Source organism: Populus trichocarpa, chromosome 3 (assembly GCF_000002775.5).
Source record: "Populus trichocarpa isolate Nisqually-1 chromosome 3, P.trichocarpa_v4.1, whole genome shotgun sequence".
NCBI classification, from domain to species: domain Eukaryota; kingdom Viridiplantae; phylum Streptophyta; class Magnoliopsida; order Malpighiales; family Salicaceae; genus Populus; species Populus trichocarpa.
Window position 1 is genome coordinate 19,667,473 of NC_037287.2, and position 26,953 is coordinate 19,694,425.

A 26,953-nucleotide genomic window follows, 5' to 3' on the forward strand; every position below is an offset into this window, starting at 1 on the left:
ACCATCTAGGTGGTGATCCAGTGGTAAGAGCTTGGGACCAAGAGATTTGCTCCCTCTGTGATCTCAGGTTCGAGCCCTGTGGTTGCTCATATGATGGCCACTAGAGGCTTACATGGTCGTTAACTTCAGAGGCTCCGTGGGATTAGTCGAGGTGCGCGCAAGCTGGCCCGGACACCCACGTTAAACTAAAAAAAAAAACAATATATATAATTGACATTACCAAATTGAGAGGTTATCATTCCTGGATTGGGATTAAAAAGGGAGTTGGAAATTTATTTTCCATTTACATTGCCAAATTGTACTTTTATTTCATAGTTAATGATTTTATTTATATAAAATTTAATAGTTTTCGTTAAATAATTCTAACAGAAGCATAATTGAAATATCTAAACAATTTAAAAATAAAGGTTGATATAGAATTTAAAATTAATACCACCCTCCCAGTAATTTGAGGATATACATAATATTTTTCTTTTATATTAATTCTGGTTTGCCATACTTACTCGGTATAAATTCTAACTCCATCTATCTCGCAAGGACAAGGGGGGGAAATCTTATTCGTCGAGAAATATTGCTGTGCTTGTAAAAATAAAAGAAGAGGAAACGTGGCAGTTTAATTCTTTTTATATTAATTTGGTAGGGTGCTACATAGTATTTTTTTAAAGTAATTCTTTTAAAAATATATCAAAATAATTTTTTAGTTTTTAATATTGACATATTAAAACCATTAATAAAACAATAAAAACTTAAATTTTATGTTTTTTAAATGAAATATATTTTTAAAACGCGCTAGAAAACATAAGCTCCTGCACTTACTCTTTAACTTTTTAATACGGGGGTTTTGGAGAGCGTTTCAATCGGAGTTTTGTCATTTTTTTTATATTATTTTAATATAATAATATCAAAAATAAATTTTAAAAGATACAAAAAATATTATTTTAATATATTTCTAAACAATAAAATCATTTTAAAAAACAAATAACCATCATCACCGTTAGCGTACAAGATACCCGCCTAATTTAATTAGCTGCGAGTTGTAAATCAAGATCAACATCCAGCTTTTTCCGATAAGCCATGCAGCGAAGAGAAAAAAATCATATCGACAGAATCATCTCCAATCCCTATGGACTATGGTGGAAGAATTCAAAGGCTTTAAAAAAGTGACAGTGATTGATTTGTCTTTATCTAGAAATTAAAACCATATCCCAAATCTGGAGAGAAAAACACAGAGATGAGCATCACGTCCTCTTCGTTGCTGAGGTAGTGCTGTTTGCTTCCTTTTTTAGTGAATGTCTGAGGACATTTTTTTCTTCCTTATCAGGCAATGTTTGGCAGCACGGGTAGCCTTTTTTTTAACGTGTTTTAAAAATGTATTTTATTAATAAAATATTAAATCAATAGTTTTTTATAGTTTTAATATAATAATATTAAAAATCAAATAATTATTTTGACGTGTTATCAAACAAAAAAAATACCTAACACTACTATACAAAGACACAATAAATGATACACAGTAGAAAAAAATATAAAGAAGGCGACCATAGTTTTTAGACCCGGCCCGGTTCAAGACCCGGGTTCCAGGTTTTGACAGGATCGCCTAGGTCATTCTTTTTAAAAAAATCAAAACGACGTCGTTTTAGTTAAAAAAATCAACGGGTTGTAACCGGGTTTTTGAAATGGTCTTCCCGGATTAACCCGCCGGGTCACACCGGGTTTTTTCTTCAACCCGGCCCGTTCCAGCCCCAGGTCGGCCGGGTCCCGGGTCTACCCACTGGGCTGGGCCGGATTTTAAAACTATGATGGCGACAATAAAAACAAGGGTAGGTCTTTCTTTTTTTTTTTTGGTTATAAAAGTATAAAAAACTTATCTTAAAACTATTATAAAGAGATTTTATTTTATATCTGTGTTTTGTTTTTTTTTCTTTATATTTATCATGTTGGTTTTAAAACTCTGACCAGACATGAGCTTAAAGTCCACTTCAAACAAGAAAAAATAAATAAAAATTAATGGATGGTTGTGTTGCCTTTTTTGTCCTTAATGTGAAAGCGGATGCAATTTTGAGCCAGACAAATCATCGTAAACTGTGAGCTGGACTTGCGTGATAATCTCTCAAGCAAGCTCTTATTTCTTGAACCCACTTGGAATTTAAGTTTATTTTTTTCCGGTAAATTTAAAAACATAATATTGAAACTTTCAGGGGAGAAAGACAAAAGTACTTTTAATCCTGTCACCAAAACACATACAAGTACTTTACATCTGTATTATCTTGAAATATAAAAGATTAAAAAATAATGAGGAAATAGACTTGTTTTTATGATATTTTTGAGACGAATCTCTATTCTCTTAAAATAAAAGGTGGAAGGAGATATATATTCTCTTTGTATCCATTATCCTCATTTTTTTATTATTTTGAAACCATAATTAAGCACTATGATTATAAAATTTAATATAAATTAAAAAGAACAAGTCTTCGAGGGCCTGCATAATCTATTGGGCCGAATAACAGTCCATTTCTTAAGGCCTTCAGGCTTCACCTAAACCCATATCGGGCCCATAGATGGATCTCTACACAGAACCCAAAGTTAGCACACCACAACAACGACAATACATTAATCGAGACAAAGTGAGGGGAAAAAAAAAGTTTCCCCAGAATCCTCAAAGGTCGAGTCTTCCAGAGAAGCAAAGGACCTGGAATTTCTTTTCCCGCGGCAAAATAATTTTCTCGAGAAACAAACTGGCTGGTACCTTCTTATGTCTTTTATTTCATGATCATCCAACTCTAGGGCAGCTAAATTTTCCTGGGTTTTGAGTTACTTTTATTGTATTAATGGTCTTTAAAACTTAAAAAGTGGTGGGGTTTCTTGTTTTTTGAAAACAAAATAAACCCACTTCTCGTTCTTGCTTTGTGTCATTATTGTTAGCAAGATACTAACTTTATGAGTTATTATTAATGGGTTTTAGTTGGTTTTGATATTCCATTGCAGGTTGAGTTTGTTTAGTGATCTGTTGAAGATGTTTAAAAACACGTTTCAGTCTGGATTTTTGTCGATCCTATACAGTCTTGGGTATGTTGTAGATTTTGGTTTTAAGCATTTTGTTGTTATATGTCTGATTGACTGTTGGATTTGTGGATATGGATATTGATGTTATGTATTGATTCTCTGTGTTGATTGGATTTTTGTAGGAGCAAACCTTTGCAGATATGGGATAAAGAAGGTGAGTGGCAGGATTTATTGGTGATAGTGTTGTGAATTTCTCTTAATTAGCTACTTTTGATTTTGGTTCTAGTAAAAGATAGAACTCATTCAGCAATTTTGCTTTCTTTGTTCTGGAAGGTCATCACTTATAGCTCATTCTATTGTTTGAAATTATAAGTGATCTTTGCTTCTGATATGGACCCTGAAAGACTATGGTTGTCTATTGTATATATAAATTATCGTACCAAAGCCTGAAACAAATATATATTCTCTGTTGCTTTATATTCCAAGGGCAAGCTGGGGTATATATTATGGTAGCGGGAGACATTTCTTTATAGCAACTCTTCTGAGATTTTTCTTCTTATGCTGGGGATATGTTACAAATCACTGGCAATCTTATTTCTCAATCCACTGATAGATTTTTTTATTTTTTGTTGAAAATGCATATGACTGATGTCAATATGTATAGGAGGCATATATACCTTTTATTTTCTGTGAGGCACCAAAATGCATGCAGGTGATGTCAAAAGGATATGAGGCATGTTTAGGTTGTGCTCCGACTACAAGTATGAGAGGTTATATATACATGATATATCTCTTGTTTTTTTCCCATTTCGGTCTTTTGTGTAGAACTTAAACCGTAATACTGTGAAGAATGAGATGCGATTATGAAACCACCAGTCGCAAAATGATTGGGCTTCTTAAATCCTGTTGATATTTTTAAGTAACATTTACGATATTGAGAAGCAAATGTTGAAAGAGATGATGTTAAAATCTGTATTCAACATGGCTAATGGAGATAATTATTGAAAACTTTCTTGAATTCTCAGTTCAATGTGTTAGCAAGCATCTTAGAATTGCTGATCCTAGAGACAAGGGAAAATGTCTGATGGTGTTTTTTCAAGCATAGTTGCTCTCACTATGAAGCAATTCTAGTTACCACTTCAAATTCCATGTGATAGATGCAAACATTATGTATTCATTTATATGGTGTAGTTGTTATTCTGAAATTGATTTCTTCATTTAACATGATGACAGCATTACAGTTTAGTTCTCCAGAATCGAGTGTGCTGGCTCTAACTTCTTTTTTGAGTCTTTAACAGTTTCCAATGGCCATATAAAACGACTGCATGATGAAGACATACAATCCAATGTGCTTGAAATTGTTGGATCGAATATCCAGTCCACATATATCACATGCCCTGCTGACCCTGGAGCGACTCTTGGTATAAAACTTCCATTTTTGGTTATGATTGTGAAGAATGTGAAGAAATATTTCACATTTGAGATTCAGGTGCTGGATGATAAGAATGTCAGGCGGCGCTTCCGAGCTTCCAACTTTCAAGTGTGTAAGTTTGCCCTTATTTGTGATGTTTGTCATTTTCCTGACCTCTTTTCTTATTTTCTTGTTTCTTTTCCCAGAGAAGTTGTGGGTTATGTATTACAGGTCTATTTAGTTCATTGTTGTGATAAAAGAAACTACATATTGAATTTTTCATCAAGTCAAAGGAATAATAAGGAAATTTGATCCGAATTCAAAAACCTACTGCTCGTTATATGATCTGCTGGCATTGTGGGGTTTATAAATATGGCTGCTAGATCTTGCACTTGACCATGTGGCTACAGTTTCAGTCTAATAAATCATTGAACTGGTGAAGGAATTGTGTAGCTGTGTGTCTGGATGAGTGGTTCACTTTTCGAGAGAGAGATGGGGTGTGGTGGGGGTCTTTCTCTGTTACAGATTTTAGTTTTCTAGAGGAAATTATTGGTCTTACAAGTTGGTATCAGAGTGATGCCAAACTTAGGGTTAAGTTGAAATTGACAATCGATTCAGCTGTCATAAGATGGTTGGATGATTAATGGAAAACTGGATAGTGACTATTAAAATTTCAAATTGTACATTTTAAGTTTTCATGTAAGATTGTCGTTTGAGTTGAATTATTTTGAAAAGGTATGCTTGCTTTAGGATAAATTGATGTAGTTCGATAGTCCTTGTACCTCAAGTGGTTTGATTTTTGGATTGGACATGCAAGCTTATTGATGCACAGTACCCTTTTTTGTAATGAATTATAGACATTAAATTTGATATGATTCTTTGAATCTTGCAGACTGTCACTAGGGTGAAACCATACATCTGCACCATGCCACTGAAGTTGGATGAAGGCTGGAATCAAATCCAATTGAATCTCGCTGATTTTACTAGGAGGGCGTATGGAACCAACTATGTTGAGACTTTAAGAGTTCAGGTTCATGCAAACTGCCGTCTGAGAAGGATATATTTCTCTGATCGCCTATACTCAGAAGAGGAACTTCCACCAGAATTTAAACTCTACCTTCCAGTACAGCAGGTAAGGATACCATGCACCGCACCCTTAGTGCTAGCTTCAAGCTGGCTTCTCTATCTTGGTGTTTGCTTCTCACTTTTCATTTGATATATTAATTGCAGAAAGCATGAGAAGGTCGTGGCTTCGGAATTACTGCTGCTCAATGAGGATTTCTTGATCCTTTGTCATTCTTCAACATCCACTCAGTTTTATCGTTTTTTTTTTTTTTTGCTTTGTTATAATACTAGTGGAAAGCTACCAGAACTTTAGAACATATTTGCCAGGTGATCTGTGACATTTAAGTGGCTTGGCTTGGCTTGGCTACGCGAGCTTTTGCCAGGTGATCACGTCCAAAAGTAGCGTGCTAGAACAGAAGCTATTTTCACTCTTTAGGTCAACATTTGTTTATCTTTAGCAGCTTCTCATCTGCAGTGCTAGAATACGAATGTTATGAGTGAGTTGCAATCAAAATTATGAAACCCAACTAGCGAAGCAAGGGTTAGGCCCGATTGAGTGTGGTTAACTTGGATCAATTTATTTTATTTAAAGAAAAAACTAAAACAATGTGGTTTTGAACAAAAAACAAAAAAAAACTGGTATCATTCAGATTTCAGATCAACTCACTAAAACCAATCAATGTTGTTCTGATAAATAATAATGTCCTCCATTTAGAAAGCTTGTGAAGTGAAAAAAGAAAGGCGAAATGGAAGTTACCTCCACAGGCTTCAGAAACATTAATATTTGATTAATTCACTGGGAAAATATAAAATGAAAAGAAAAAAACAACAAACGAGAGGACTCGGCCTTTTTGGACGTCTCATATAAAATTTATAATATAACTAATCCCATCCTTCTCATTTCCAGAAAGAAAAGGAAGCTCAAGAGGAATAAAAGAGAGCTGTAGCATACTGATAGGCAATAGAGGGTAATGATCTAACATTCATAAAATGCCCACTGTATTTTAATCGAAGTCTAGTGATACATTCTTTTGCACAAGCAACTTAGACGCCCAGCATCAGGGGTATGAAAAGTGGTTCCAAAATCAGCCAACTGCTTCTAAATCTACCTCCGCATCAGTCTCTCCGTCTATCATCCCTGCCTCTGCTTCAGCGTCTGCTTCTATGTGGCCTGCCTCTTGACCACCATCTGTGTCGGGGCTCTGCTTTTGATGTTCATCTGGTGTAGGAGTGCTGCTCTGTGAAATATTGCTGGTCGTGGCCATGGCATCAGAGTCCATTGGTGTAACAGAGGCTTCAAGATCAGTTCTGATTCCTTCACCATCAATCTCGCTTGCAGGTGTTGCAATCTAGCAAAACACATTTACTTGAGACCAGAAAACAGTGTCCTAAAGCATCTGTAAAGATTACCAATATATAAAGCACCTAGCATCCTAATACACCAAATCTCAAGAGTTGACATCGATTGGTCATCCTTTACATCATGAACATCTCAGGGTTTGATCAAAATGCGAAAAACAATTGATGAGTGAGACTGCCAGTATCTTTCTGCATATATTGGACCTTCTACTGTCCTGGCTGTTGCAAAAACCTCATCTCGTTTGCACCAAGAATAGGCTAAGTAGCAGAACTTGATTTAGATTTCCTTGCAAGATGAAACATCTACTGTAATAGTAAGCATATTAAAAACTACAACAGTCAACCCATTTCTGTCAATCACCACATGTTCGATGTCCATGGTAATTTATGAACGAATCGTATTTTTAATCAGATGAAAAATATCGAGCTGGTCCAGTTTCCAGAAAGTCAGCCTATTGACGTTAACTAGAAATCTGTAATTTCATCAGGAAGCTGCAAATTTTTACATGGACAAACACTCAAAGCTTCAAGCAGTTAAAAAAATCTATTCAGAACCCCTACAAATAATTAAAATTAATTCTCTTCAAACAATAACAGGAACAAAAAATCCCCTTTTATTTCTAATAAGGGCATCAGGTTCAAATAAATCATTAGAAATTCAAATTACCACATGGAACTAGAGAGCTTATGTTAATACAGATACCTGATTATCTTCCACTTGATGTGAAGCACCCTTTGGCTCATCCTTTTTGGCACGTTTAGACCTGTCATTGGGTTTAGCTTGGTGTTTGGACCGGACATCTGGTGGCAATAGTTCTAAAGGAACAACTCCTTCAATACCATGGTCAGTAAACTGCAACAAAATCCCCATAGATTCTGTTAGCCAGCAGATATCATGAAAAAAAAAATGATGAATATATTGGCTGTAATCATACTCGAGAGAAACCATCCAAATCCTGCCTAGCAGAGACACGGAGACCTTTCCAGCAATAAACCTGGGAAAACAGAGGTAATTATAACTTTTGCAGCCAGCAATCCACATGACTTATCATAACAATTCAACTTTCAGCAACAAAGCTCACCTTCAGAGCTAAAATGAGGAGTCACCTGTGTGCTTATTGACTAGCAGATCACATTAAGTTCATACTTTGACACAGCATTCAACCCATCACAACTTTGTGCGAATATAAGAATTTGGGGTCATTCATTACCTTATCCTATCATCCCAGTCCCTATCTCAAGAAATAGAGATCATATGATTCATTAATGTGGTTTGCCTTTAATATCTAGGGAGCCACATGCAACTCTACTCACCATAAAACTAAGAGCAGATGTAGATGATCCAATCATGCAGAATCCACGCAAAACCAAGTGAATGTCCTAACCATTATTAAAGCTGGATGATTGATACCAATAAAACAGTTCACTTCATTAGATTATTGGGACATTTATACTTGAGTCCATGTATTCACTTATTAACTTTGACGAGGAACTAAAAGACATGTTAGTCACAAGAACATGCGTGTTAGCATATCCTGATAGTCAGGTGTAACAAACCAGACATTGATCATAATATCACCCATTAGATCTACAAAATTGTCCTTAGTACCATGGGAAAATGTCCCTCCAAGATCTGAATTAACTAACCATAATCAGATTAGGTTCAAGCAATACATTGCAATGCTTTTATACAAGACATGCCTCTTTTCCCCCCTGTTTTTTAATCCATGATACACCTCTCTAGCTACCCATTATTTTCTTCTAGTTTAGGTGGTCAGTATTCCTCAAAGAACATCCCTCTAACATCCTGATACCCTTATTTATATCCATTATGCAATTTATGTTTGTGTTTTTCATGTTCCCAAACATTTATAGAATAGTGTGTTTTTGAAGTGTTTCCAAAATTCTAAACTTACACATCGATTACCTTATCTTCAACAAATATAATCTTTTAGCCCCAACAACAATATATTCCAGAATTAATTACCACATTAGAAATGATATCAGATAGTAATATCTAATATTATTACTTGTAGTTAACTGAAATGGTAGAAAAGTAAATGATTCAATAGCACCATAACCATGGAATATAAAGTCATGTTTTAACCAAAAATGAAATGTGATGTTCGAACATCAATTTTAATAACTAAAACTTACCCGGTTATTCTTGTGGTGATAATCAGCTTCTATGCTAGCTGATGGATCCATCTATAAATTCAGTAAATAAAGGAACTTATTCAGATAGCTAACACATCAAGATAAGTACAAAAAAAAAAAAACACAAATATAAAGAAATTTATTTGACTTGGACGAGCATATTAGGGTGGGTGCTTACATCTTCTGCCAATGGTTTCCAGTAATCTGTGATGGCAGGAGTTCGAACACGTTGAGGATCAGTCAAGGCATTCTGGACATGTAAATAAAATCATTCGTACTAGCTTGATGAGCTAGAAGTATTAAACTAACACGACATGAAACAACTTCACAAATGAACAACAGGAAAGAAAAACCATAGATTGCTTGGGCTATCACACTATTATGAGCTTCTTTTGGCATTTTGACTGCATATATCCTTATAATTTAAGTTACCATGCCTCAAAGATGCCATGAATAAAAATATTCAGCAATGCAAAATAACAAGAACACAAAGGAATAAGATTTGCTGTTGAATGAAAAATGAAAAGACAAGGAGAATATGACTTGTATGCATATTGTAATCATCAACTCAATTGGTGAATTAGACCAACCGGATTCTGATCTGCCCACTTCCACAATTGTGAGAGCTCTTTATTTCCTAGCCTCCACCTTGGCCTACTGGAGGATTAAGAAGAGAGCACATATTTCAGAAGAATAGATGAAAACTTTAAACAGAAATGTGAAATAGTCAAATAGCCATCAGTGGTAAAAATGTATGCAAAATATATATATAAAAAAAAAGATAACAAAAAGATGCCTAAATATGATTTGCAGATAATGAGTTGGAGGGCCATCGATGTAATTGATCCAGTTGCAAGGATCAATGTAATTGACCATGAATAGTTTTCCACTAATTTTCTTGGTCAAAAGACAAACTTTTGGTTGAGATTATTAGGCATTTAAAAACCATATCTTCCATTGTTTTTTTTTTTTTTTCAAAAAGGACACTGTAGTCTGCAAAAGAAAGCTGGGTGTAAATAAGAAAGTGGGATAGAGGTGTTTTCAACTTCATCATCTACACAAAACTTCAATGTAGACCACTAACTTTCATATTGAACCACATACCAGAGCTTGTGAAATCATATTAGCTGTTAAGTTTTCAAAGCTATAAGCTTCAGCAACTTATTTCACTATTGATGCAAACATGGTTTTATGAACTATTATCTGTATCCAGTAAAAAAGAACCCATTATATATAACCACTGAATATTCTGAAGGGCAGCAAAATCAAATCAAGTGATGCTATCCTACTATCTCCAACATCATTCTCAAAGCACATATTCCTAAAAGGGTATAGTGTCATGAATGTAAGCATGAAAGGAAAACATGAAGCAATCAACTTGCATACCGTTTTTTACCCCCATCTTGGACTGTCTTGTTCTCTATTGGCTGCTTTTCAAATGGAGGGCAACCATCACGTTTCCACCACAGCTAAAAGCATGAAAACTGGGAACTTATTATTCTATAAAAAGGTCATCTCATGACACAGGCTATAGACATGCATATCTACTATCAATAGAGAGAGAGGGCAAGCATATTCTTACCCAATTCTTTTCACGTTCTAGTATATGCTCAACCTTGTGAAGAAAATCTTTTCCTTTAGGTGGAGTCATTTCAAGCAACTTCTTTACATGCTCCTCGCGAGATTTTATTTCTTCTTTCTAGAGTAAAGAGAAAGTATACTGTCATAGCAAATCATGTCAGTATATCCATCACATATATGCATAATTCACACGTCAACAAGAATATATAATCCAAGTCAAGCAGACAAGATTACGAATGAAATAACATTGTACAGGAGGGATGGTGTTCTTGACAAAGCAGTTTCTTTTTTCCCAAAGGGGAAATAGAGGGCGAAAGGTGAAGTGGGACAGAAAGCAGGATGCTCTTACAGTCAGGCTGCAGACCAATGAGATTGTCACAATAAGATTGTTACGGTCACACCAATCATTCTTTTTGTTTGGTCCTGAATGTCCAAGCAATGCACTTGGAGGGGATGTGTGTTTTTTATGCAGATTTCAATCTATCAAAGTGCATAATGGACGTAAAGAAACACACAAGCAGGAATTTAACGCTGATAATATCCTTTTGCTTCTCTAAGAAAAGGTTGAAAGAAAGACATTCACATTTCACCTTAAGTCTCCCTAACTGCCTGTTTTATCAATATAGTAGACTAGTACATAAATGTTGCAATACCTTCGCACATCTAGATTGTGCCATGTGTAAAATCTTCAAACTTCACAAAAGTAAAGGTAAAGAATAACTAGATACTTTCCGCAATTTCATCCTTGTCCACCAGTTCAAACATTTGCCATGAGAAAAGTAACACATTCGTGAGGTCTCAATATTTCAATTTTTTCAGATGTTGATGCTAGAAATCTCAAGAGAATTTCATGAAATACAGCATCAAATTCATTGCTTTCAGAATGTTCTGGCAACAAAATATTCAGAAACATGAGCATATATCAGAACTCCAATGATGAAAAGAAATAGTAGGTGTGCACAAGCATGAATCAATTTTGCATGTGTGAGCCCCAAGTGTCCAATCCATGTGCATGTGTGCAAATAATTTGCAGATTGTAATATAACTTACAAAATCAATAATGGAACAGCACTAACCATGCTTTCAGATGTTAAATCTTTGTCATTCTTTCCTGGAGCCTGCAAAAAAATCCATAGAGTCAATCAATTACGACAGACCAAAAGAGATGTAGAACAAGAAGACAACAAAATAAATAAAGAAATGAGAAGCACACAAAAGGCTTTAATTTGAAAATTCAGCAATCATTACCTTAAGGTAGTCAAACAGTATGAGACACTGCACAAGAACATGGCGTCGAAAACTTGGATCTTTTAACTGGAAAATTTAAAAACAAAAAAATTTATAAGCTAAACATTAGATCAAGATGTTCTTCCTATATTGTTCAACAACAGTTTCAAACACCAGTCACCTCTAAACCCATCAGTTTACTGCTTGTGAGATACTTTATGTTAAATGATGCCGCCTCTTCCTCCAAATTGTTAGCACTTCCTTCTTCCTCACTCAAAGGCTGAGCTTCAAAGGCATTCAAGATGACCTATATATCTCAAAAAAAATTTAAAAAAAATGTCATTATAATGATAACATAGAAGTACAACAAAAACATGGTAGAATAAAATACAAAGAAAATTTTAATTTAATATCAAGTAAAAAGATATAAAACTTATTTAATACAAAGATAAATGTTCACCATCAAACTCAATGAGAATTTTTGCCACTTGATTGGAGAAAGAGTAAGGGAAGGGTCACAAAAGTACTCCTGAAAAAGCAAGCAAACAAGTTTGTCAGAGTACATACAGCAAGTAGCTGCAAAACAGAAGAAAACATCCCTTAGAAAGTTAAGAGAAAGTATACTCTAGGCAGCAACTCTCAAACTAAACCAAAATACTGAACAATTCCACTATCAAAGTCCTACAGATAACATAGAATAAGTGATCCTCTTACGGGCACCAAAATCCTAATAGTGCTAAGCAAGAGAAGAAAAAGAAAGCCAAAATAAGAAAAGCAAAACACACATAGTAGAGAACTCCTAATTAATTTCCTAGTTTCCTCAATATACCATGTCTTTAATAGTATTAAGATTCCTAGGTAAGAAAATTCTTAAATAGATTAGGTTTATAAGAAAAACTAAGATATACGGAATATAAAGTCAAAATAAAATAATTTGAAGTTATCTTTTTTCCTTGCATCTTTTATTTCTTTCACCATAAGAAGATGGAACTAAATGCATGATTGTGCTTCCTCTTTGAATCGATTACCATGGATATGTAGTTTCTCACGTAACTAACCCCAGGTTAGTTAAGAGAGAGTTTTTGTCAGAGTATGATAAGCACATGTTTGGGTAAAGAGAATGGAATCCTTATCTAAACTAACAGTGATTGTAGAGGCAAGGTTTACCTGTAAACTCCACATGGTTTTATAGAAGTTGAAGTCAAGAGAAATGGCTGAAAAGAAGCGACAAAGATCAGCACATACAATCCCGCAATAAAGTTAAGTGGTACTAGACAAGTCAATACAAAGTTTACTGAAGTTTTCTGTAGCTAAGACGAACCAGCTGGTGGCTCTTTCTCATATTTAGTCTCATTTGATGTGTTGAAAACTCCTTTAATGTTTACAGCTGCAGCCATTAAGCAAAACAAAGTGACATATTAATCCAATGACAGCACTCGCTGTCGAAATACAAGAGCTGAAAATAAATACATACCTGAGCGTTCAGATAGTGGAAAAAAGTGTGCTAGAAACATCAGAATTCGTCCGCAAAACACGACATCATTTGCCTGTAAAGTTAAAATATTAGAGCCAATGGTTAAGGAAACAGGAGGTAGTAGCCCCTCATATGTTGGAACCAAAGGTTAAGGAAAAAAATAAACAGTAGGGAGTAGCCCCTGTCAAATTTTCCTTTATTTTGGAAACAAAAGAAAAGAGAAGAGGAGAAGGTAAAGCAATTAAAAGGAGTTATAACTGTATTATTGTACTTCAAACAAAAGCAAATCTGACTTTGTTGTTCTGATTGCCGCAGATGAGCACTCTTATATTTTATTCATTATAAAATCACAATCTAAAAAGATCATTGAATGCCAAAGATAAAGAACTAATTAACTAAATCAAGAGCTATATCCACATTCAGCATTACCCAGAAATCACTGTTGGACAGATTCTTCCTAACAAGAGAAAGAGGAGACAAGTCATAGGTCTTCATTCAAGACTCATAAAGTTCCATCATAATAAAGAGCTTTTACTCCCTAATGTGAAATAGTCAAGACAAAGCAAATACAAATTCTTTTGTTGACACAGGTTAGCATACAAGAAATTATGCTTATGTATGCACCACATATATCAATACATTAAACTACCTTTGAAAGGCGTCGGAGAAGTTGATTACATGTTCTCAACATCACAAGTTTTCCACGAGCAAAAAGTTCTTGCTGTATGAAAAGCAATCATCAAAATAAACACAGTGGTTAGTTGCAATTGAATATGCAGGACTGGTGTTGGAGAGTCTAATCAAAATCATGAACATGGATAAAAATATAAACAAAAAACTTGGAACAACCTGAAAGCATGTACCTTTCCAAGTATATCTTGCTTACTCTCTATGTAACCAAAAATATCCTTGCAATTTCTCATTGTAGACATTTCTGTCAAATCTTCCAACAACTGGAATATCATACCACCCTCAACAAAATCTCTCTCACAGAGATACAGAACAACATCTGGTAGCCCAAAAAGTAGTTAAAAATTTGAAAAGCAATGATAAAATAATAAGATATATGCAAAAAATAAACTTGGTGCTGCCAAAAGATCCAGTAAAAAGTAATGAAACAGCCCTTGAGATTGATGTTATAATATAAAATCATAAATAAGAAGAATAAGACATCGCCAAGCATGCTAATTGGTCACTCGCTACAAAAATATCAGTTAGAAAATTCAGACAACTTCTAGGAGTCTTGTCAAGTCTTGTCCCAGAGAAAGAACAGTTTGCTAAAGAGGGGTTTTCAACAGTATTTATACTTCTGGAATCTATAGCTCTTGCACCAACCCCTCAACAATCCATGCAATAATTAGAGCACTGCATGACACAAGCAAATTTAACTCAAAGTTGAAATGAACATCACAAAGATGACAGTTCCAAGGATTTGCGGAACTCTTTCAAGCTCCATCCACCAGAACATAGTGCGTGGGAGCACTTTAGGTCTAGTTTTGTCTGAACAAATTACATTTTAAAATCATTAAATTTCTGTAAAGAAAAGGCAAAAAAATGTCCGTGAACCACCACTTCTATAGTTTCACACATTTGTATACTGTGTCAATAAGTATTAAAATATAGTCTACTCTTGTTTGGTTTAGCTGTTAAAAAATAAACCAAGATGAAACACAAAATTTGTAATCCATCTGGACATTAATCATTTTTTTCCGTAGACCCAATTCACAATTTATCGCAAGCCTGTGTGGAAAAGAACTGGTAAAAGTAAATAGCCTCTTGCAAAACTAAGCAATTCTATTTTGCATGGATTCTCTCGATCATAAAAACCAGATGAAGCCAACACAATAAACCAGCTCTCACAGAACCAATTTGCAGGTCCTATTTTATGCAACATTCTGCATCTATAGGGGAATGCTTAAATCAAACCAACTCAAAAATATTTTTCACTAGTCACTAATGAAAAAATTAAAACCAAACGAAGAAATCAAATTATATCACTTTTTATTTATTTAATCTTGTAGAACACTACATCACAATTTAACACAACTTAATTCAGAATCCTGGGCACGAGCACAGGAACTAAATAACAATTACAAGCATATACCTAGCAGACGAGGAATTTGACCCTGTGAGTCTTCACCATCCTCAATGGACTTCCCATACAACATTATTTCCTCCCTCGACTGAGCAGAAGATGACTGCATACAAAACAAATGTAAAATCTCTCAGCTCACACAAAATGAACAAGAAAAGAAAATCCACAATTATCCATATTAACTATAACATAAAATGCTCCTTCAATATGCACCACAAAAAAAAAAAAAAAACATACCACGAGCTCCTGAAGCAATGTCCGGAGCATATTTTCCAACAATTGATTCTCATCTTGCACTAATTTAGTTTGCTTCTGTGATCATCATTCAATTATACAGCAGCAAATCAGCAAGCACTCCATGCGCAAAAAAAATTGAATAAAGAAAAAAAATTAATCACCTGAGGTTTAATAAATTCTTGAACGGTCTGGAGAGCAAAAGATTCAATTGGACCAGACTGCAATATAGCCCTCCTGAATTCTTCCTGAAAAAAAAAAAAACCAACATAAATAAATTATTATTCAAATAAAAAGTAAAAATGAAATGGAAGCATGTAATTTATTAAGAATCACCAGATATGCAAAAAAAAAAAACCTATAATTAAAACTAACACCAAAAATAAAAATTAGGTTAGCAATTAATCTCTATTTGACCATTTAAATTGCGATAAATAGGTGATTAAATTCAAAATAAAATAAAAAAACAAATGTGCAAATAAAACCTCAAAAATCCGAAAATGAAAACCTGTGACTAAAATTAACAACTAAAATCACAATTAGGTTAGCAATTATTCTCTGCTTGCCCATTTAAATTGCAATAAATAGACGATTAAAATTCAAAAAATTATTAAGCTGAAACCCAACAAAAATTTCGAAAACTTCACCGAAACAGCAAAAATTAAAACTGTAGAAAATTGAGCTGTAGGGGAAAAAAAGGAATCGTTACCATGTTGAAGAATTTAACTACACTGCAAGCCTAAAACTCACGACCCGCACTGTACTTGTTAGTACTGTTAAGTGATTATGGTGCTGTTAGCGCAGTTGAAGGAAAGAGAGGGAAGCAGCTGTGTAAAGGGAGCTGCAGCCCGAGAGCAAAGAAGATGGAATTCTCCTGATTTTTTTTAACAAAAAAGTTCGTAGAAAGAGAGGCATGCTCGTAACTAGAGGTTTTCGAGCATGGGCTTGAAATTGTCCTCTAAGCCCGGCCCGTGTTTTTGTACTTACCCGTTAAGCATAGTTTGCAAGATCGATAAGGACAGGCCTGGGTCATAAAACGAGAAAATTGACTTTTCAATTTCTTTTAAAAAGTTTAAAATAATATTTTTTTAATAAAACAAAATCGGTAAGTTGATAGTCGAGTTTTTAGCCACGTTTTTTTTTTCCTTTTATTGAAATTGGTTTAGATCTGAGTTGATTTGATTTTGATTTTAAGTTTAAGTTTATTTGTCATTCAAAAATAATGTTGTTAAGTAATGTTAGTTTTTTATAATATATTATATATTTTTTATGTATGTTTTGGTTCTTTGTTTTTTAAAAAAACTTTGTCTTCAAATTTGTATTTTTTTTCCAAGATAAGTCCTTGATGAAGTTTTTTTTATTTCTTTTATTTTATAATAAAATATACACAGATAAAGAGTGAAGTACAGGTGAGCAAAAAACTGATTAAACCGAGAAAACCAGAAAAAAAATAATCGAAAAACCGAACTGTGAAAAAAAACTGATTAAAATTTTGAAAAAATCAACCAGTTCGGTTTCGATTTTATAACCCTGAAACCGAAAAAACCGAACCCAAACGGAAAAAAACCGAGCCAAACCAAAAAAACCAAACCAAACCGAAAAAAACTGAGCCAAACCGATTTGAACTAGTTTTTGTTCTAAAAAACCGAACCGAACCGAAACCAGTTGGCTTGAACCGGTTTTGGTTTTTTTAAAAAAAATTAGTTTAGATAAAATTTGAACCGAACCGAAAATAATCACCCATGAAGTGAAGTGTCAAAAGCAATCCATGAAAACTCCACATTTATGCCTTCTTGATGATTTAGGGCAAGTTATTGACTCTCTCTCCTTAGACTTTCGTTTTACCGCAAGCTTGGTATAACAACAACAAAAATAATTTATTTATTTATAAAAGATTTTGTTTTCTATAATATCATATTAATATCACAAGAATATTTTTCCATATTTTATTTTTATAACTTATTTTCTTATGTTTTATCTTGATTTTTTAAGTTAAGATTTTGTTTTCTAAGATATCATATATCTACTTTTACAATTTTGACCAACATTAAGATTTGACATGTAGAGATTGAATTAAAAAAAATTACTAAGGTATAAATTGTATTTATTGTAAAATATAAGGACTAAAAAAACTTCAATTAAGAACTTACTCGTAAGAAAAATAAAATACAGGGACCAAATTAAATTTTTAAAAAGAATCAAAATATATATTAGCGAGATACTTTATATTTTTAGCGGCTGATAGATGTCAGATATATTCTCAAATCTTATGTCAGATATATTCTCAAATCTTATTTAGTGTTGTGTTTCATGTTGAGATAATGATTATTTTTTAAAGTAATTTTTGTTTGAAAATAATTAAAATAATATTACAATAAAATTACTTTTAACATATGCATATAAAAAACAATCTAAAAATATAAAATTTTAATTTAAAACAAATTAAAATTAAAATAAAAAAAAGGGGGTAGACTGCGAAAACAAATAACCATTACATCATGTAAATCATGTAAAGAAATACAAAGACTCTTATATAGTCTTCAGTAGACGCAGCTTCGACTAGATTTCCAATTGACAAGAAGTGGCTCCTGACCAGATTGGAAGGTGTCTGGATCAAGAACCAGAACAAAAGGAAGTTCATAGACAATAGGATAAATCCTGAAATGGACAGCCAATCCATACCAAAACGCAGCTCGGACAACATTACCTGCACGGCAGAATATAGCCACTGTAGCAAAAGAATGTGTTCAGAACATGGAAAGTCTTGCGTGCTTGCCATGGATGCTTAATTTGAAGGGCAATAATCATCAATGAGTTATCAGAGCTGAGATTTGAACATGGCTCTCCTTTCCTAATTTGGTAAAGTCACATGAGAAAGTTTATCCAAATACACCCTTAATTTGGACACCTGAAAGTAGTTAAATACTGAGCACCTGGTGAAAAGTTATATTACCCTAATCGACTCCATTAAGTAGACTGGTCAGTTTCCTGATTGTATAGTTGAGGGCCTTGAGGCCCTTTACCTCTCCTGAAGCTGTAAACCTAGTGAAGGGTTTACAAACTCAGTCGCATGACATTGTATGAAATCCTGTGTGAATGGAAACTATAGACAATAATTACCCGATGATCCATATACAATATACATACATTAACATACGTGCGCATAAGATCTCTGATAATCCCTAGTTAAGGTCATTTCTCGAATGCCGATATTGTTGAATGACCAAAACCGAACTGTTGGTGTTAAGTTCTGAAGAAGCCAGAAGGTCCCCGACTGTCCCCAGCTCTGGACACTCTTCCCAGTCGCTCATACCAGTTGTCATAGGTGAGTGTCCTCTACCACCCTTTCCTACAATGAGCAATGAATAGGTATCATGTATGTCTCTTAGAGCCTCTGCTGTTTGAGTCCCATTCTCAACATACTTCTCTACATATCCAACTTGACCTGGCGTCACATATCTGAAAGCAAAAGAAGAATGCAGTTCTTATTGTAACAAGAGCCAAGACGCAATGAAATTACTCTTTCAGAAGGGAAAAAACATGTTTAGAGTAGAAAGAAGCAAAGATGTCAAGCATATATGTAATTTGCCAGTGGATACCTGTTATAGAAATCCTGCACAACAGCCCTGTCAATGTCAGCCTCAATGTCGTGACTTGACATATCCATCAGTAGCTCATCATCCCTGTGGGGTGTGCCATTATTGGACCCTGTCTGTTCGCTTGACGGTGAATGCTGGAAGTGGATGAGTGTCAAATGAATGTGAGGATGGTTTGAAATCATTTTGCAACACGCCAATGCCTCGCGATCGTCAGAGCCTCCAAAAAATAATGCTGCTATATTTTGCACAGATTGGGAACTAGGTTGTTGAAATCCTGTCTGCCCTCGATCCACGAAGATCCCTACCGAGCATGGCGCATGGCGCAGAATCTTATGGTTGGTGATTCTCATTCCGACTTTTCCGCTCTCCATTTTCCCATCAAGGCGCTGGTGCTTGTGAAAAGTCAGAAATATGATCGAAACACGCAAGTCCTCAATGGAATCACACACATCCTCGTACATTCTCTCAAAGGAAGACACAACTTTCCTTTGGTGGATCAAAACTTTGGTCTCCATGGTATATGCATCCACGGCATCATTGATCTCCACAACATCATTTCCGCCATAGTCCTCCTCGTCACTGTATCGATCACCATCTTGTAGCTGGTGGTACATCAAATTCTTCTTGGTACGTTTCTTTGGGAGCTCAACTAGGTGCATCAGGTAAGCTGTGACCGGTGTTTTGAGAGATTCACTAAAAGCAGAGATTAACCCAATTTTCGATGATATATGCCGAGATCCGTAGACACAAGCCAGCATTCGAAGTTCACTCTCATGTTCACCTAATTCAAGGGAGGTATGGCTGTGAGAAAAATACTCTTCCTTTTTCCTTAATATATGAGCCACTACCACTCCTGCTATCACAGTGTTCATCACCACGACAGATACCACCAGATTTTGAACATTCTCTTGATCCATTGGATTCAACTACAGGAAAAGCATAAAACAACATTACTAAAAGAAAGAAGACAATTTTTATTGAGGTAAGTATCTATGTCAATGCAAGTACCAAATGCTACGCAAAGAAAAACACAAGGGTACTGATAATTCCTGGAAAGGTCTTCAGAAAACTTACAGTATCCTTTGGCAGATTTCGCATGATATGAAATTCGGCATTTCCCTTCAAATCGAGTAAAAAGCCAAGTACAATGCCCTCGTCTGTTGGGATCTTGAGGTAATGGCAAGCAAATAATGTGCCGATAATTTTACTTGCAATGGACATGAAAATCATCATTATAACCATGATGAAACTATTGAAACTTCCCATATAAGAGACATCAAACTGAAAACCTATGCAGCCAAAGTAAACTGGAAGTATGAAGTTGTACGTAGCGTAACTGAGTTTATGCAACAATGACCGAGTAGTTTTGCCTTCCCTAGGGAACATCAAGCCGAATAAAAAGCTAGATGCTGTACTGATGTAGCCATACTTTTCAATAACAAGTGCCGCCGTTACTAAAAGGGACAAGAAGACCAAGAACTCTGCATGTGTCACATATTTTTGGTTCCGGGTTCTCTGGTTGCACCAAAAGGCCAAATATTTGTTTACAACTATTAGTGCTATGGTCAGTAAAAGCAAAAGAATCCCTTTTCCAAAATATTCCCAGCTAGCTGAATGAACTATAGACCCCAATAGCACGCAAGACATTTCGGAGATTAAAGAAGCACAGACTGCCATTCTTCCTGTATCCGAAGTCAGAAACTTCAGTTCAGCTGCCAGTCGAAAAACTACAGGAGATGCCGAGTTCGCTAGGACTATTATGATGGAACTGGCATAATCAAAACTGGCTTTTATTCTTAATAAAATGATGAGGGAAATAAATGCAACAATACCAAACAAGACACCTATAATCAATCCACCAGATGCAATAATGCTTGCTTTGCGCAAGTTACGCCTCATGTATGGAATATCCATCTCTAGACCTAACAAGAACATAAAAATTGTGCGGAAAATGAATTGCAAAACTTTATAATAGTCTTCAGTAGACGACTGAATAAAGAATTGATTGACTTTGGTGATGCGGGACAACAACGAGGGACCTAGCACAATTCCAGCCTGATAGAACAAGAAACTATCAACACATTAAAATTTATTCGAGTTCGCTTATATACCAGAAAAAAGATCAAGATTCATGAACGTATATTGAAAAGAGAAAGAAGGATTACCAAGATTTGTGCAACAGGTCCAGGCTGACCGAATTGTTTCAAGAAGAGGTGGAAGCAATGAGAGATGACAAGAATACCAGCAGCCTGCGTGGAGGTTGTAATGAGCGGATTAAATGGATCCCTTGCGCACAGAGCTCTTCCTGCAGCTTCCATTTTTAATATCACAAAGGAACAAGATAGATTCTAGTAAGATTTTGATTGCTGGAAGTAATAAATTGAAAGAAAAAAAAAGTGATTGTGGGATGAAACAAATTGTTCAGTGCTCATCACGGCATGTGTCGTTCCATTTTTTTTTCTTTTCGTTGCATTGGTGTAATAGATTCACTGAAAATGTGAACAGTTTTGTGGCAGGAAACTATGGAAGGTGGCTTGAAGGCATTAAAAATAGGGAGTGAAGGCTGATGATGCCCTGGCTTGAAAATCTCTTTGGAGACCGTGTCTGAAGCTGAGCGGCTGGGTTTCATTTGCCCTGTTTACACATGTCGTCAAAGTAATAGAGGACATGACACTTGAAAATACTGACCAAGAGGAAAATCTATTAGGTGGGAGATGGCTTGTTTATTTAACTACTGATTTGCCTTTGATCCTATTTTTAGTGCCAAGATCATTAACTTCTTAGAACAAGCTTAAGATATTGCATAGATTTAAGTTATGTAATTATGAACACTGATACAGTTCATTACTAAAAACACCATATTTTATCCCAATAACAGCCATTGCAATTTACATGAAAAGAGTTTCTGTACTATTTCATTCCATCTCTTTTTTGCACTATTTATTTCCTGTGAAATGAATATAATATTTATAATATTTCCCATTTTTCTTTCGGAGGAAAATCATCTGAAAATTAATTATTCACAAGATATATCTCAGATTCAGAAACCTTTCAAGTCGAGACAGAATTAATTATTCACTTTGACTTCCAAAGTATATTTAGAAAAAGAAAAAATAAAGAAGCAAAAGTCCCTGAGATGAAAATATATGTAGTTTGGAACCCATCGAACCAGTTACAATGGAAAGTATAATCATATAAAGCTGAAAGACATAGCTCTATGCTCCTCTTTCCAGATTACCAGTTTGCTGATAACAAGATGTTTCAGAGAAACTAAAGCAAGTTAACCTAGTCCATTTGATCTGTATTTGAGTAACAGACTTCCATCTCAAACGATTGGATGATTACTGCGACATTCCGAGCAGTCAGACACTAACTTCTGATGTCCTTTGTTTTTTTAATGTTCCTAACACTAAGTTCCCCTGCTATTAGCACCTGAAACAAAAAGGAAGGAATGGGACAAAAAAAATTTATGAGATCCTGAATCAGGAAATTGAGGAAAAGCGAGTAAGGCAGATGTTTGTTGGGTTTGAATAGGACAGATGGTGAAAGGAGGGGTATATGAACCTGCGGAAACCGAATGAGGTTCCTCTTCTCCACTGCCATTTCCACTTACAGCTCCTCTAACAACTCCGGGAAATCTGAAATCTGGCGACAATTTTGACTGCTATTGGGCTTCTTTTTGATGAGCTGGAAAAACTTGACTATCAGTGTCACTGTTGACAATGTTTCTCCCCTTCTCCCATTTCTGAGAGCATGAGACTCCGAAGTCTAAGATCTTCTAAGGATCCAGATAACTTTTGACTGCCATAAAGTTGCTCCAACAGCATCATAGAACACCGATCATAGCCCTCGTCTACCACCCCTTCAAACTTGGATGTTTAAAGAGCCTGATTTTACCTTTTATTTTATTTTATTTTATTTTATCGATAGAACTGACTTTTGCCATTTGGGAATGGGAAAATGTTATGTTGAAAGCAGAACTTGATGCAAAGATTATCAAAATCAGTCAGTCAACATTGTGAGGTTTTAGGATCTTATGACTTGTAGAAATTGAACGAGTGTAATGTTGAAGCTCACCTATATAAACACCACTTTGAAACCTTCTGTTGGTAGATGATGACGGTTCCACAGGTTTTCCATCACATGCCATAATCATTGGAGAAATCCTAACCTCTTGCTCTGAAGTTCCTTATTCCTTTGCATTTTTCCAAGAAGCTAGGACAATTGATAATTTCCAGTTCATGTAAAGAGACTAGGTTACAAACTCCTCGGGAAGTGACCGTAAGCTAGAGCAACCAGAAATTTCAAGCATTACCTGTCTTGGAACAGGCCCTTTACCTGTTCCAACGCCAGGAAGATCATTACCTCTCCTTAAGCAATAAGCTAAACAATGTGTCTAAAACTCATTCAAATTACATTGTAAGAAATCCTGTTCGAATGAAAACCATAGACAATAACTATCTAACAATTTCACATATATATGTACATTAATATATGTGCATATCAGATGTCTGATAATCCCTAATTAAGGTCATTTCTCGAATGTCGATATTGTTGAATGACCAAAACCGAACTGTTGGTGTTAAGTTCTGAAGAAGCCAGAAGGTCCCCGACTGTCCCCAGCTCTGGACACTCCTCCCAGTCACTCATACCAGTTGTCATAGGTGAGTTCCCTCTACCACCCTTTCCTACAATGAGCAATGAAAAGGTATCATGTATGTCTCTTAGAGCCTCTGCGGTTTGAGTCCCATTCTCAACATACTTCTCTACATATCCAACTTGACCCGACGTCACATATCTGAAAGAAAAAGAAAAATGCAGTTCTTATATGTAACAAGAGCCAACAGAGGCAATGCAATTACTCTATCAGAAGGAAAAGACATGTTTAGAGCAATAAAGAAACAAAGATATCAAATATATATAGTTTACTTGTGGAAACCTGTTATAGAAATCCTGCGTATATGCCCTGTCAATGTCAGCCTCAATCTCGTGATTTGACATTTCCATCAGCAACTCATCATTCCTGTGGAGTATTTCATTGGTGTACTCTGTCTGTTTGCTTGATGGTAAATTCTGGAAGTGTATGAGTGTCAAATGAATGTGAGGATGGTTTGAAATCATTTTGCTACACGCCAATGCCTCGCGATCATCAGGGCCTCCGAAAAATAATGTTGCTATATTTTGCACAGATTGTGAACTAGGTTGTTGAAATCCTGTCTGCCCTCGATCCACAAAGATCCCTACCGAGCATGGGGCATGACGCATAACCTTATGATTAGTGGTTCTCATTCCATCCTTTCCGCTCTCCATTTTCCCATCAAGGCGCTGGTGCTTGTGAAAAGTCAGAAATATGATCGAAACACGCAAGTCCTCAATGGAATCACACACATCCTCGTACATTCTCTCAAAGGAAGACACAACTTTCCTTTGGTGGATCAAAACTTTGGTCTCCATGGTATATGCATCCACGGCATCATTGATCTCCACAACATCATTTCCGCCATAGTCCTCCTCGTCACTGTATTGATCACCATCTTGTAGCTGGTGGTACATCAAATTCTTCTTGGTGCGTTTCTTTGGTAGCTCAACTAGGTGCATCAGGTAAGTGGTGACTGGTGTTTTGAGAGATTCACTAAAAGCAGAGATTAATCCAATTTTCGATGATATATTCCGAGATCCGTAGACACAAGCCAGCATTCGAAGTTCACTCTCATGTTCACCTAATTCAAGTGAGATATGGCTGTGAGAAAAGTACTCTTCTTTTTTCCTTAATATATGAGCCACTACCACTCCTGCTATCACAGTGTTAATCACCACAACAGTTAGCACCATACCGTGAACATCTGCTTCCTCCCACTGTTTCAACTATAGGAAAAGCATAAAATAATATCATTTGCGGAAAGAAGAGAACGATTTTTTTTTTCAGTATTCATATCAACGCATCCTGCCATAGAGTAATTCAAAAAAGCACGAGGGTACTGATAATTTTTCCAAAAACTTACAGTTTCCTTTGGCAGCTTTCCCAAGATCTGAAGTTCGGCATTTCCCTTCAAATCGAGTAAAAAGCCAAGTACAATACCCTCTTCTGTTGAGATCTTGAGGTAACGGCAAGCAACTAGCGTGCCAATAATTTTAGTTGCGATGGACATTACAATCATCACAATAACCGTGATCAAAGGTTTTAATCTACCCAAAATAGAAACATTAAGCTGAAAACCTATGTAGCCAAAGTACACTGGAAGTATGAAGTTGTATGTAGCGTAACTGAGTTTATGCAACAATGTCCGAGTAGTTTTGCCTTCCCTAGGGAACATCAAGCCTAATAAAAAGCACGATATTGCACTGTTGTAACCATATTCTTCAATAAAAAGTGCGGCCGCTATTAAAAGGAACAAGAAGACTACAAACTCTGTGTTCGTCACATATTTTTGGTTCCGAATCCTCTGGTTACACCACGAAGCCAAATACTTGTTTATACCTATAAGTGTCACGGTCATAAGAAGGAAAAGAATCCCTGTTCCTAAATTTTTCCATGGATCCACTGCGAGGCTAACAGACCTCCATAACACGCAAAACATTTCAGTGATCAAAGAAGCACAGACTGCCAATCTTCCTGTATCTGAAGTCAGAAACTTCAGTTCAGCTGCCAGTCGAAAAACTACAGGAGATGCCGAGTTCGTTAATGCTATTATGATGATAGTGGCAAAATCAAAAAGTTGGGATTTTATTTTCAACAAAATGATGAGGGAAATGGATACAGCAATACCAAACAAGACACCTACAATCACCCCACCAGATGCAATAATGCTCGCTTTTCGCAAGCTTCGCCTCATGTAAGGAATATCCATCTCTAGGCCTATCAAGAACATGAAAACTGTGCGGAAAATGGATTCAATTACTTCATAATAATCCGCGGTACTCGACTGAATAAAGAATCGATTAACTTTGGGGATGCGGGACAACAATGAGGGACCTAGAACAATTCCAGCCTGATGAAACAAAAGAGTATATAAGCTGGCATAAACGTTACATAAATTGATATTTAGGGATGTATATGGAAAGAGAAAGATTGATTACCAAGATTTGTGCAACAGGTCCAGGCTGTCCGAATTGTTTCAAGAAAAGGTGGAAGCAATGAGAGATGACAAGAATGCCAGCAGACTGCGCGAAGGTTGTAATGAGTGGGTTAAACGGATCGCTTACGCACAGAGCTCTTCTTGCAGCTTCCATTGTTTAACATCTCCAAGGAACAAGATAGAATCTAGGAAAGATTTTGTTTGCTGGAAGTAATTATTGAAAAACAAAATGATTGTGGGATGCAACAGCTTGTTCAGTGCTCATCATGGATGATGTGTAGTTTCATATTTTATTTTCATTGATGTAAAAGATTCACTGAAAATGTGATTGGTTTTGTGGCAGGAAACTATGGAAGGTGGCTTGAAGGCATTAAATATAGGGAGGGAATGGAAGGGTGATGATGGCCTTGGCTTGAAAATGTCTTTGTAGACCATGTCTGGAGCTTGGAGGCTGAGTTTTAGTTTCCTCCTTCACACATGTCGTCAAAGTAATAGAGGTCATGACACTTGTAAATACTGACCAAGAGGAATATGCTTGGAGGGAAGCTTTTCAAGCTTTATCTGCCTCAGTCAAGTGCCTCTAACGTTTTATTAACAGTGCATTGTTGTCTAACCAAAAAAAGGTTTGGATACCGAATAAATCATTTTTATTAAAATCATATCATTTTGTTT

The 26,953-nt window shown here is 35.6% G+C and overlaps 3 protein-coding genes across 10 annotated transcripts; 1 reads left to right on the forward strand and 2 right to left on the reverse strand.

Annotated features, from left to right (window-relative positions):
• The first annotated feature begins 2,604 nt into the window (after positions 1-2,604).
• Positions 2,605-5,936, forward strand: LOC7460258 (uncharacterized). The gene is made up of 6 exons (XM_024597152.2): positions 2,605-2,742; positions 2,986-3,066; positions 3,186-3,217; positions 4,302-4,543; positions 5,307-5,546; positions 5,645-5,936. Exons 2-6 carry the CDS (start codon positions 3,014-3,016, stop codon positions 5,651-5,653), a joined length of 576 nt encoding a protein of 191 aa, XP_024452920.1. The 5' UTR covers positions 2,605-2,742; positions 2,986-3,013; the 3' UTR covers positions 5,654-5,936.
• A 367-nt stretch (positions 5,937-6,303) lies between these two features.
• On the reverse strand, positions 6,304-16,504 carry LOC7460257 (THO complex subunit 1). Its single transcript, XM_024597150.2, has 21 exons — positions 16,316-16,504; positions 15,771-15,854; positions 15,610-15,684; positions 15,382-15,475; positions 14,141-14,286; positions 13,927-13,998; positions 13,278-13,350; positions 13,125-13,190; positions 12,971-13,017; positions 12,264-12,332; positions 11,985-12,110; positions 11,825-11,890; positions 11,653-11,694; positions 10,578-10,694; positions 10,382-10,464; positions 9,586-9,652; positions 9,174-9,245; positions 8,996-9,046; positions 7,774-7,833; positions 7,542-7,691; positions 6,304-6,828 (listed from the first exon to the last, which is right to left on the reverse strand). The coding sequence occupies exons 1-21, from the start codon at positions 16,316-16,318 to the stop codon at positions 6,565-6,567; spliced, it is 1,827 nt and encodes a 608-aa protein (XP_024452918.1). The 5' UTR covers positions 16,319-16,504; the 3' UTR covers positions 6,304-6,564.
• A 1,572-nt stretch (positions 16,505-18,076) lies between these two features.
• Positions 18,077-26,893, reverse strand: LOC7460256 (cation/H(+) antiporter 2). Of its 8 annotated transcripts, XR_008058751.1 has the most exons (7): positions 26,283-26,888; positions 25,208-26,194; positions 24,145-25,070; positions 23,736-24,003; positions 18,754-18,797; positions 18,560-18,648; positions 18,077-18,457 (listed from the first exon to the last, which is right to left on the reverse strand). XR_008058751.1 is itself a non-coding variant. In XM_052451386.1 (6 exons), exons 1-5 carry the CDS (start codon positions 26,433-26,435, stop codon positions 18,789-18,791), a joined length of 2,343 nt encoding a protein of 780 aa, XP_052307346.1. In that variant the 5' UTR covers positions 26,436-26,888; the 3' UTR covers positions 18,077-18,648; positions 18,754-18,788. The 8 variants fall into 8 exon arrangements, 5 of the variants coding, with proteins under 5 accessions (XP_052307346.1, XP_052307347.1, XP_052307345.1 ...); XR_008058752.1 differs by lacking the exon at positions 23,736-24,003 and having other exon boundaries at positions 18,754-19,065; positions 26,283-26,889; XR_008058750.1 differs by having other exon boundaries at positions 18,560-18,797; positions 26,283-26,887.
• Between the last annotated feature and the right edge of the window lie 60 nt (positions 26,894-26,953).

Excerpts from the sequence above, each read along its gene's own strand:
- LOC7460258 (XM_024597152.2), top strand. The coding sequence starts at position 3,014 with ATGTTTAAAAACACGTTTCAGTCTGGATTTTTGTCGATCCTATACAGT. Across the intron at positions 3,067-3,185 it reads TCGATCCTATACAGTCTTGG|GAGCAAACCTTTGCAGATAT; the intron begins GTATGTTGTAGA and ends GGATTTTTGTAG. Across the intron at positions 4,544-5,306 it reads TCCGAGCTTCCAACTTTCAA|ACTGTCACTAGGGTGAAACC; the intron begins GTGTGTAAGTTT and ends TGAATCTTGCAG.
- LOC7460257 (XM_024597150.2), bottom strand. Across the intron at positions 13,351-13,926 it reads TTCTCCGACGCCTTTCAAAG|GCAAATGATGTCGTGTTTTG; the intron begins GTAGTTTAATGT and ends TTAACTTTACAG. Across the intron at positions 9,246-9,585 it reads AGTGGGCAGATCAGAATCCG|AATGCCTTGACTGATCCTCA; the intron begins GTTGGTCTAATT and ends TTACATGTCCAG.
- LOC7460256 (XM_052451387.1), bottom strand. The coding sequence starts at position 26,435 with ATGGAAGCTGCAAGAAGAGCTCTGTGCGTAAGCGATCCGTTTAACCCA. Across the intron at positions 26,195-26,282 it reads GACCTGTTGCACAAATCTTG|GCTGGAATTGTTCTAGGTCC; the intron begins GTAATCAATCTT and ends TTGTTTCATCAG. Across the intron at positions 25,071-25,207 it reads GAAAGCTGCCAAAGGAAACT|TTGAAACAGTGGGAGGAAGC; the intron begins GTAAGTTTTTGG and ends CTTTTCCTATAG.